The sequence below is a fragment of the Erythrolamprus reginae genome, chromosome 3 (genome assembly GCF_031021105.1).
Source record: "Erythrolamprus reginae isolate rEryReg1 chromosome 3, rEryReg1.hap1, whole genome shotgun sequence".
Taxonomy (NCBI): Eukaryota; Metazoa; Chordata; class Lepidosauria; order Squamata; family Dipsadidae; genus Erythrolamprus; species Erythrolamprus reginae.
Window position 1 is genome coordinate 221,400,315 of NC_091952.1, and position 12,278 is coordinate 221,412,592.

Below are 12,278 nucleotides of genomic sequence, written 5' to 3' on the forward strand. Positions count from 1 at the left end.
AGAGATAATTTTTTTGTCCAAACTTTTTTTAGCCGCCCCCACCCCCTCAATGTGCCCCATGGTTTTGTAAATGTAAAAAATGTGCCGCAGCTCAAAAAAGGTTGAAAATCACTGACTTAAACATAAACTAAACATGATCATTCAGCAATCAAAATGTAAGCATTGTTGACAATTACCAAAAATGTTATCTGTAGTTTCTGAAATACCGATTATTAACACTTTTCTGTAACAGGAAACATTTGAAAAGAGCATATATTCCATATCTATTTCTAGAAAAACTGTAATTGCAAAATGCTAAATTTTGAAACAGGTACAGTGATCCCCCGCTCTTTGCGAGGGTTCCGTTCCAGGACCCCCCGCAACGAGCGGGTTTTCGCGAAGTAGCGCTGCGGAAGTAAAAACACCATCTGCGCATGTGCAGAGGGTGTTTTTACTTCCGCAGCGCTAGCGAGGAGCCTAAGATTGGGGGCGGCGCGGGTGTTTTAAAACATCCCCGCCGACATGAGGGGCTCGCTAGCACACCCCCAAACCCGGGTTGGGGGTTCGGGGGTGTGCTAGCGAGCCTCCCATGTCGGCGGGGATGTTTTAAAACACCCGCGCGACTTTCCAATGAGTCCCGAAGACAACGCGTTTGTCTTCGGGACTCATTGGAAAGTCGCGCGGGTGTTTTAAAACATCCCCGCCGACATGGGAGGCTCGCTAGCACACCCCCGAGCCCCCAACCCGGGTTTGGGGGGTGCTAGGAAGCTCCCATTGTTGGCGGAGACCTTTTAAAACACTCGCGCGGCTTCCAAACCGAGTCCTGAAGCCGCGCGAGTGTTTTAAAAGGTCTCCGCCAACAATGGGAGCCTCCTAGCACCCCCCAAACCCGGGTTGGGGGCTCGGGGGGGGGGGGTGCTAGGAAGCTCCCATTGTTGGCGGAGACCTTTTAAAACACTCGCGCGGCTTCCAAACCGAGTCCTGGAAGCCGCGCGAGTGTTTTAAAAGGTCTCCGCCAACAATGGGAGCTTCCTAGCACCCCCCAAACCCGGGTTGGGGGCTCGGGGGAGGTGCTAGGAAGCTCCCATTGTTGGCGGAGACCTTTTAAAACACTCGCGCGGCTTCCAAACCGAGTCCTGAAGCCAAGCGCTTTTAAAGCCAAGCGCTTTTAAAACACCCGCGCGACTTTCCAATGAGTCCCGAAGACAAACGCGTTGTCTTCGGGACTCATTGGAAAGTCGCGCGGGTGTTTTAAAACATCCCCGCCGACATGGGAGGCTCGCTAGCACACCCCCGAGCCCCCAACCCGGGTTTGGGGGGTGCTAGGAAGCTCCCATTGTTGGCGGAGACCTTTTAAAACACTCGCGCGGCTTCCAAAATGAGTCATGAAGCCGCGCGAGTGTTTTAAAAGGTCTCCGCCAACAATGGGAGCTTCCTAGCACCCCCCAAACCCGGGTTGGGGGCTCGGGGGGGGGTGCTAGGAAGCTCCCATTGTTGGCGGAGACCTTTTAAAACACTCGCGCGGCTTCCAAACCGAGTCCTGAAGCCAAGCGCAGAAGTTCGCCTTTGGCGCTTGGCTTCAGGACTCGGTTTGGAAGCCGCGCGAGTGTTTTAAAAGGTCTCCGCCAACAATGGGAGCTTCCTAGCACCCCCCAAACCCGGGTTGGGGGCTCGGGGGGGGTGCTAGGAAGCTCCCCATGATGGCGGAGACCTGTTAAAACACTCGCGCGGCTTCCAAACCGAGTCCTGAAGCCAAGCGCAGAAGTTCGCCTTTGGCGCTTGGCTTCATGACTCGGTTTGGAAGCCGCGCGAGTGTTTTAACAGGTCTCCGCCATCATGGGGAGCTTCCTAGCACCCCCCCCGAGCCCCAACCCGGGTTTGGGGGGTGCTAGGAAGCTCCCATTGTTGGCGGAGACCTTTTAAAACACTCACGCGGCTTCCAAACCGAGTCCTGAAGCCAAGCGCCAAAGGCGAACTTCTGCGCTTGGCTTCAGGACTCAGTTTGGAAGCCGCGCGAGTGTTTTAACAGGTCTCCGCCATCATGGGGAGCTTCCTAGCACCCCCCCCAGCCCTCAACCCGGGTTTGGGGGGTGCTAGGAAGCCCCCCATGCCGGCGGGAAGACCCAGGGAACGTTCCTTCGGCCGCCCAGCAGCTGATCTGCCGGAACGCAAACTCCACCATCTACGCATGCGTGCAGATGGTGTTACTTCCGGGTTGAAAACTCGCGATATAGCCGTTTCGCAATGATCGGGGTCGCGATACCCGGGGGATCACTGTACTGTGAATCTTTGCTTTAATTTTGAACAACAGCTTATTGTTAGGTACAAAAGCTGAAAGCGCCTATACACAGTGTTGGATTCATATGTCCTTGTCTCTCATCCAATCAGATTATACAGAATATATCATTACAAATTAGCATTTAAATCAATTATATATTGCCTTTATGGCAAAACACAGACATACATTCATGCAATCTTTTATGTTGTTTTTAACACGTTCATTTTTATTTTTAACTTTTCAAAGTAATTTATGACACACAGTATTAATATTAAATTTGTAATATTAACTACTGATTGGCCTATTGAAATGCATGTACCGTGTCATTAAGCCTGGAGAAGTCTGTATATCTTCTGAAAACTACCCAGTTTTCTTCTGGATTTTTCTTCACAAGTATTTTGTAAACCTATTAAAAACAAAAAAAAGACAAAGCCCCATTAAAATAGTTTCAGGAAACAGCATGTGTAGCAGGCTTCTCATATTTCACTGTAATTATTGAATAGTTCTTTGTTTACAGAACCAAACAGCCATTAACAGATTTGGCAAAGTTTAAAGAACTTTGAAAAAGAATTTTTTCATACAAATAAATATTGTTTTTACTAACCAAGAGGAACTAATTAATGGTTTCAGCTAGTACTAAAACTGATTTCATAAGCACATCACATTGCTGCAAATAATATACAGGTACAATTTATTTAAATTTTATTTAAGCTGAAGGATATTTAATTATATTCCTTGTTTCTTGGGATATATTCTTACACCTTATTCATGCTTCAATTCTGAAAGGTATTGTTGTGGTGAATGAGACAAGATTGAGAGTGTTTGTCATTTCATCAACCTGCATTAATTATTTTTTTCAAAATGTAGCTTTTATTGATTATATCTGCAAATAAAGATGGCAAGAAAAAAGCAAAGTCTGCCTATTCAAAAATGCATTTAGTGAGGCTGATTCCAAGGGAAATAAGCTTGCAAATTATCACAAAAAGTATGTATCAGGTACTATCTCCATTACAAAAGCAGCTTAACCTTAAATTATAAAAAATAATATTACTTAATGTAAATCTAGACATGCTAAAAATTACCCATTTAGGTAAAACTGAACAGGATTAAAATATACAAAGCTAAAGAATGTATGATATTTAAAACTGTGCTGAAACCAATAAATTTAACACAAATTCAGCAGTTTCACATAGCAAACCATTTCAGAGTCACTAGAAAATAAGAACTATTATCCCATACAGTTGGAAAGCTGTATTCACATTTGTAAAACGTCAATGATGAAATGAAATAATGTAATACAATTTTCAGAAGAAAAATGTATTCATTTATTTTTATTTGTTTAATTATTATTATTATTTATTAGATGTATGCTACCCCTCTCCGAAGACTGAAGCTCATGGTGAGTCAAGGTGGCTTACAAAATATAAAACCACATTGAAAACATAAAACTAATTTAAAAAATCAAATAAGTATAGTATAATAAAATCACCAACCACCAACCCGCCACAGCGACAGATCACACGAGCGATTTAATATGGCTCCGTCCATATTATTATAGCTTACAAATATTACAACTTACAGTGAATTTTGCTCTCTCTTCCATTACTTCATAACTAAGTATTGTGGGAGTAGTGGGTCGATCTTCCCAGTTCTCCAAGGTATTTTGCTCAGGTGATTCCAATGGTTGAATATAATATTCCATAGAGGTGTTTAAACCTAACATTTTAGTCCTAACAAGTGGACTACTGCAAGGACATGAAGTAGTACCAATCTCATCTGGAATACTCATTTTTTTAAAGTTACTTTTAGACGACGCTTCTATCTGTCCCTTTGGAGAATCTGAACATGCTGAAATACTCCCAAGAGATGATCTTCTTTGGTTTCTATTTACGGTAAAATTAGTAGAATTTCCTATAGGAATTGGAACAGGAACATAGGGAGTAGCCATCCTTCATTAGAATGTTTAAGAAAGTTTGTATATGTCCAAATTGTTGAGCTTAAATGATTCTCTCGTTTTAATTTTTTTCACAGGTATCTGGAAGGATAAATAAAGTTTAAAAGTATTTCAATTGTCCTTTCAAGAAAAAATTCAAATTAAATGACAAAGAAGCATGGAACCTTACTTATAAAAGTGTATGATTAAGTAATTATTCTACAAATCCAGAGTATAATTTAAGCTTATTAAATATAATAAAGTATTTTAATAGTTAAGTAACAAAACTAGGAACCTCAAACCAAAGCTTACCAATCTAAAGAGAAGCAGACAGAGATATTAATATATAATACCTGTATCTTTCCAAATATATTAAAAAGTAACAATTTCACTGAGTTATTTCAATCAGCTGATGAGTATGGAAATTTGTAACTTTAAAAAAAACCCTATGCCATGTCCTAATACCTATTTCGCTGTAAGAACTATTATTCTATCCAGTACAAAAGAAAGTTTTTATTTTGAAAATATCAATATAGTACAATTTAATATTATCTAATTATGTATTTATGCTTTAAGCTTACAGCAATATTTTAGAAGAACAAAAACATCATCACTGGTATTCTCCATCATGATTATCATCCCAGAAATATATGTCAGCATTATCAAATTATAAACAATATTTAAAAACTGGATCACTCCATACCTCAGCCTAACACTGGAAATGCTCACAATACTCCCATTGTTTAATTACAGGCAAAATCACATAATAAAATTTGCCCTAAGTTGAGAACAGTACTGACATAAAACCATTAAAAGTATTTTCATTAAAAAAAAATACTTTGAACCATGTCATTTCAGTCTCTTTGTAAACCTCCCTTCTCATACTGTAATGCAGACTTTGCAGTTTTTTTAACTGCACCAGATCTCTGTTAATTTTCCCTTTTCTTTCAACTTCTTCCTCTTTCTTCTGCATCCCCACTCTTCGTGTGAAATTAATTTTGTGCTAACTTTGCCATTTTAATTGCTATCATGTGATAGCAATTATACTCCTTCAAGAGAGCCAAGTGGAACTCTGGGAATGCAGACATGAACGTGGCATCATGTGCTCTACCTAACAATAAGAGTATACATTTTTTGAGTTTTCCAATTTAGAATTTGGCTATCCAGGAAAGTTATAGTTTAAGAAAGAAATTGCTCTCTGAAACAGGTAGTCCTCAACTTAAAAGCACATATTTAGCAATCTTTCAAAGCAATCTTTCAAAGGGGGGACATGATCGAAACATTTAAATATGTTAAAGGGTTAAACAAGGTTCAGGAGGGAAGTGTTTTTAATAGGAAAGTGAACACAAGAACAAGGGGACACAATCTGAAGTTAGTTGGGGGAAAGATCAAAAGCAACGTGAGAAAATATTATTTCACTGAAAGAGTAGTAGATCCTTGGAACAAACTTCCAGCAGACGTGGTTGGTAAATCCACAGTAACTGAATTTAAACATGCCTGGGATAAACATATATCCATCCTAAGATAAAACACAGGAAATAGTATAAGGGCAGACTAGATGGACCATGAGGTCTTTTTCTGCCGTCAGTCTTCTATGTTTCTAAGTTAAAATACATTGAAATATGATTGGCCTTCATATTTATGTCTGCTGCAGGTCAAAATTCAGGAGCCTGGCAACTAGCATGTATTTATGAGGGTTGTAGTATTTTAGGGCTCATGTAATCACATAGGAACATAAGAATATAAGAGCCATGCTGAATCAGGCCAAAGCCCATCGAGTCCAGCATTCTGTGTCGCACAGTGGCCCACAAATTGTACATGGGGATCCTGAGCAGAAAGAGAAGGCAAAACCCTCCCTTTCCCCTGACCCCTAACAAATGGTACTCAAGGGAATCCTGCCTACCTCAATCAACATAGAGGTGGCACATGGACATCCGTTTCTATAACCACCGATAAACTTGGCGTCCATGAATCTGTCTAATCCTGCCTTGAAGCTATCAAGGCTGACAGCTGTCACAACCTCTTCTGGAAGTGAATTCCATAAACCAATGGCCCTCTGGGTGAAGAAATATTTCTCTTTATTTGTCCTTGCTTTCTTACCTATGAGCTTTAGGAAGTGCCCCCTCGTCCTAGTATTGTGTGATAGAGAAAAGAATTTTTCTCTATCCATTTTTCTATCCCATGCATGATTTTATACAATTCGATTAAGTCATGGTTGCGAATCCCTACACAACTATCGTGCTTAGTAAAAGAAATTTTGGTCCCAAATGCAGTTGTAAATGTGGATTACGTACAGTGCTTTCCAAAGTATTCACCAGGAACATAGAAAACGAAGATTGCATTGTTAAGAAGCCTTACAGTTGATTATGCATTGTTCTAGTACCGTACTGAATGTTTCAGATGGGAGTTATTGATAGAACTTAGTGAATTCAGGCATGCTTCTATGATAGATCACTCCTAAGACCAATGTTAAGAATTAGAGAATGCAGAGCTGGTCATCCCCCCCCCCCTCTAAATTCCAGAGTAGCAATCAAGAAGAAAACACTGACAAAATATGCAGCGGTTAGATTGTTTTTAAAACCATGTCCAACTTTTGTGAAAGTCTATACCACAGGTTTTCAAAAAATATTAATGAAAAAAATACTCCGTGGTTTTTTTGAACACCATGGGTTTTCCTGCGGCCGCCCGATGTACAATACTGTGCGTTTTAATTCTCCTCCCCCCCCAGCCGTCCTGCTTCTTTAAATAAAAGCTCCGCTTCCGCCCCAGCCTTCCTATCCCTCCCCTTTAATTCTCGGAGTGTTGGTATGCTCCACTTGAAGCCGAGCCTTACTGCCGCTCGCTGCCGCCACCTCTTCTTCCCCCATTCACCTAAGCCAGCTCCCTTAGTGGTAGCATCCGACCTCCCAGCTGACCGGCCTGGAATCCCAGCTTCGAGTCCTGGCCTGGATCCCTCGTCTTGAGCTTCCCCTTCCCCTGCCCTGACCCAGAGCACCTGCAGCGAGCACAGCAAAGCCCCCAGCTTGCCGCCCTGTTGCCCCTGCAGGTTCTGGGGGTTAAGTAAAACCAGGAATGGAGGAGGGAGGGGGAGGAAGGAAGGGAGCGTCTCTACTTTGTGGAAATTTGACTTTCACGGGCGGTCTTGGAACGTATCCCCTGCGAAAGTCAAGGGACCACTGTATGACAACGCGTATGTAGCGCTTGGCTTCACTGTGACTACGGTGAGAGTTGAGGAAAGACCGGTATGTTTACTGTGTCTAAAAATGTTGGCACTGAACAGCAGGAAGGCAAATAAATTAAGGCATCTCTTAAACACATTGCACCCCAATCACGCCGAAAAGCTGGTTGAGATTTTTCAGTGAAAATGTGCAAACAATTGCCAGTGGAGAGTTGGGAGGCGCGAATGTTTACTTTTTCCTGGGTGTGTGTGTAACAGAAAATAATCGACAAGCACTGGACTAGAAGTACAAGAGCTGATGCAGGTACTACTTGTAGTATCAATATACTGTACTTTCATCCCAATTCACTTCATAGGTTGTTTTTCTGGGGAAAACAGGAAGGAAGACCATTATGTATGCCTCCTTGACTTATGCAAAATGAAGGCAAGAGAGAAATGTAATAATCAATAAATCACTGGGCTCATAGAATCAAACTGTCTTGTGGAATTGATTTCAAAGTACTGGACATTTGAAAGGTTCTCAAGCATGAAGTAGATTTCAAGGGTTGAAGGCTACTAGAAAAGCAGCAGAAGCTTCTGCAAGAAAGTTATAAATCAAACTTTAGCAAAGGTAGAATTATGCGTATAAAGCACCTTATCTTCAGTTCTATTAAAGATTTTTTAAAAATACTGTAAAGAAAAAAAAATCTGACCTTGGCAACTTTAAGATACATCTTAAAATCTTGGACCTAGAAAAACTAAAGCAATGAATTTTGCTCACAACTGCTAGAATCAGTACAGTGTGAATTCCGTACCCTTTGAATGAGTGAATACTGTATACTGTATTTGAAATCTAATACATTTACCCATTCACTTAGTTACTATTTTGTTTTCTTTGCCACTCCAGTCATGAGGCTCTTGCATGGCTGACATTAGGCATTCAAATAGAATGACTACCAATGGAAGAATGTCACTGTGGGTGTGACTTGTTACAAAACACCAGGTATGAGAAAGCAAACTTGTGACTGTATTTTTTCTTCACATGCAAGCTAGGGTGGTAGAGAGCACTCTTAAGCTGATAGCTTAAGAGTGTTCTCTATCACCCTAGCTTGCATGTTTTTTTCATTGATTAGGTGGAGAATCTTATAAATAAACAAGTGTATGCACTCATTGTTTAGTTTTGGAAGACTATGCATGAAAGAGCAGAATCATTTTAATAATAAACTTTCTACTTTACTCTGCCGCATGTCTATTGTGGTCTCTTCTTTTTTAACTGAAAGAATCAGCAATAACAAAAATAAAATAAAAGTGGATCAAAGGCCTTGGTGGCGGCAAAAAGCAGTTATTTTCTGAGGGTACCGTGTTAACAATTGCAATAATACATGGACTTCACAAATCACCTATGAGTTTCTAACCCAGTGTTTTCCAAGCTTAGCAACTTGAAGAAGTTGGGGGATTCTGGGAGTTAAGGTCCAGGGATTTTCAACTGGCAAAGGTTGAAAAATATGGTTCCTAGGTAATACATGATAGATCATTATAACATCTCCTCCCAAATGTTAGTGCAATTATGGATGCCTGTCATCTTAAAATTAGAGAAAAGGCAAAATAATAAACCATGGGAAAGAAATGCAGAACCTGTATTTAGTGTTCAAGGTAAATATTCCAGATTTATGGAATACAAGTTAAATGCATGTAAAATGTTTGTTTCAAAGCAAATTTACAGGATGAAACATAACTTTACCAAATGGGCACTAAAAGATATAACAATATTATCAATTGTAAGAGAAAGATGAAAAATAGTTATGCATTGATTGTAAGAAAACAAACTATCTATGAAATATATCTATGGAGCTAGGAGACTATAATAAATTATCTGAAAGGCAAACTGCTTCATAATTTTGAGTACTTACAGATTCAAATATCAAGAATTAAGCAAAAAATTTGAACATTGCAATTGGCAAATTCAGAAAATATGACACACCAAAGGGAAGATCCTTGTTAAAATTATTGTATAGAAATAAAATTAAAACCTAGAAGCCTAGAAGTTATTTTATGATTTTTAAAAAGAAATCTTAAGATGATTTATTCCTACTTTCTTCAAATTTAATAGCCATCAAATCTCAGATGTCAAAAGAAAGAAAATAAGACAGTCACACCTATAAATATACTGCACACACTTCACAAAACCTTTTTTTTAAAAAAAATGACTATGCATGTCTTAGGACAAATCCAGGCTGGACAACAAAGTCCCAAAATACTATGGGAGATCAACTTACATCAACAGATGCAATTTATGGGCAACTGGGAATTGGGCAACGAAGCCATGAAAAGTGAAAGAATCACAGGTGACATTAAAGTGGCAAACATAATAATTAGTTGCACAGGTATTACCATCCTGCAGTAATGGCCATTTCCTCAGATGCATCCAATTTTATATACAGTATTTAGTTCGGAAACATATAAATATATAAAACATAAAGATATACGTACTATATACTCTGTGTGTGTGTGTGTTTATTAATGAATCAGATTTCTATGCCGCCCTTGATAGAACCCACATTGCATAACAGACATTAATACAATTGAAAGAGTACTCACAAAAAGAGTCCTTCAATCCTCCTCTCAAAACAAATTACCTTACTCCTTCAGAATTCAAATACTATGTTTAGACAATTTACAACTAAGTTGCCTCCGAACTGATTCAACTGTTGTTCATAAAATCATACACCATAATGTCCTTACTGCTAGTGACTACTTCACCTTCAACAACAATAACACAAGAGCACGTACTAGATACAAACTAAATGTAAATCGCTCCAAACTAGACTGCAGAAAATACGATTTCAGCAATAGAGTGGTCAACGCCTGGAACTCACTACCTGACTCTGTTGTTTCTTCCCCTAACTCCAAAATCTTCAACCTTACATTATCCACAGTCAACCTCTTCCCTTTTCTAAGAGGTCTGTAAGGGGCGTGCATAAGCGCACCATTGTGCCTACCGTCCCTGCCCTACTGTCTTTTTATCCTTTCTATCACTACTTTCTACTTATGTTATGTTAGTACAAACTATAATTCTATACTTGTTTGACAAAATAAATAAATAAATAAAAATAGATAGATGATTGATAGATAGATAGATGGATAAATAGATAGATGATAGATAGATAGATAGATAGATAGATAGATAGATAGATAGATAGAAGATTGTCGTCAGAAAAACTCCATCTAGTCTTATACGATTTCCTGTATTATATTTTAGGATGGATATATGTTTATCCCAGGCATGTTTAAATTCAGTTACTGTGGATTTACCAACCACATCTGCTGGAAGTTTGTTCCAAGCTTCTACTACTCTTTCAGTAAAATATTTTATCACCTTGCTTCTGATCTTTCACGTTGCTTCTGATCTTACTTATTAATACTTACTACTGATCTGATAGATAGATAGATAGATAGATAGATAGATAGATAGATAGATAGATAGAGGGAGAGATCTCCCATTTATAATGGCACGGAAAGGATCTCTACCACGTTGAAATTGTATTTTACTTTTGATTTTCGCTTCAAACCTTTTCTGAATACCTTTTCCAATCTGGATCAGCGCATCACATGATGCTCGGTCTAAACCACGAAAGTTTATGCCGCAGCGCAGCTCTTATAGTCTTTCCATACTTGAGTAAGTTAAGCAATTGTTTCTCTCTTGGGAAGGCGAGCGCGAAGTCTGTGGAAAGGCAGCAGCAAGCGAAAGCAACACGACCGCGAGGGACCGGGGTAAAAAATCCCGCACAATCCCCGGTGGGGAAAGGAAAGCGCACCCTCCCGCCGCAGTGCGAGGTCCTCTTCTCCGTCCGAACGCTGGTTCACCTTACCTTGCGGGCAAGCAGCTGGACACTTGCTTGGCTCGCCTTGCCTGCTTCGCCTCGCCTTTCACGGGGGAGTCCCAGAAGCTGCTTGCCTCCCACACCCGAAGAGGCGGCGAGAGGCAGAGGCCGCGCAAAAAACCTGTTGCGAGGGGCGGGAAGCTTGTTTGGACGCGGCGCAAATCCCTGACCGCCCGAGCCGCCACTGGTTTGTAGGCCGTCCCGACTACATCTCCCGAGATGCGCCGCGGCTCCGTTCCGAGGACGCTGCCTTTTTTTTTTTTTTGAAACTACACAACCCAAGAGGCATCGCGGTGGAAGAAAGCCGTGAGTCGGCGTATTCGCGTTAAAAGCCTGGCGGCTAAAGTCACGCCTCCTGCTTTTCCTTCGGGTAGAGCCGGCTGCTGGGATTTGCAGTTCTGTGGGCGGAGCCAATTTGCGCGAAAGGTATTAAAAGGTAAGGTTGGGTTCAGGCGGAATCCGATTCTTGCGTCTTACGTCTCCACCCTCTGCTGGGAAATCGTTAGCCAAGGAAAAGCAAATGAAATAATCTTCAACCGCAGTAATACACGAGCGCGTAACAGATTAAATTAAACTAAATTAAATTAATAATTCAAATTAAATTAAACTAAATTAAATTAATCATTCAAATTAAATTAAACTAAATTAAATTAATCATTCAAACTAAATATAAAACTTTTTACTAAGTCTTTTACTAAACTTTACTGTCAAGCTTTTTACTAAGTCTGCACTTCAATTTCTACTAGTTTTTTCTCATCATTCCTCATCATCCATTTCCTCCCACTTAGGACTGTATGACTGTAACTAAGATTTTTATTAATATTGATTGTTTCTTCATTGCTTGTTCGACCCCTATGACAATCATTAAGTGTTGTACCACGTGATTCTTGACAAATCTATATTTTATTTTTTATGTACACTGAGAGCATATGAAAAATTCCTTGTGTGTCTAATCCCACTTGGCCAATAAAGAATTCTATTCTATTCTATTCTATTCTATTCTATTCTAAATCAAACTAAACTAAGGGGCGTGGGTAAGTGCACCAGAGT

General features: G+C 40.1%; 1 protein-coding gene across 2 annotated transcripts in view; it reads right to left on the minus strand.

The window, feature by feature from the left end:
• SNX16 (sorting nexin 16) overlaps positions 1-11,499 on the minus strand; it is a 28,199-nt gene extending 16,700 nt beyond the window's left edge. The window contains exons 1-3 of one of the 2 annotated variants that reach the window (XM_070747986.1): positions 11,217-11,499; positions 3,837-4,292; positions 2,577-2,663 (exon numbers count right to left, since the gene is read on the minus strand). In XM_070747986.1, the coding sequence (XP_070604087.1) occupies positions 2,577-2,663; positions 3,837-4,205 (456 nt within the window). In that variant the 5' untranslated portion in view covers positions 4,206-4,292; positions 11,217-11,499. Of the gene's footprint in view, positions 1-2,576; positions 2,664-3,836; positions 4,293-10,929 lie in introns of both variants that reach the window. The other variant, XM_070747987.1, reaches the window with a different exon arrangement.
• Between the last annotated feature and the right edge of the window lie 779 nt (positions 11,500-12,278).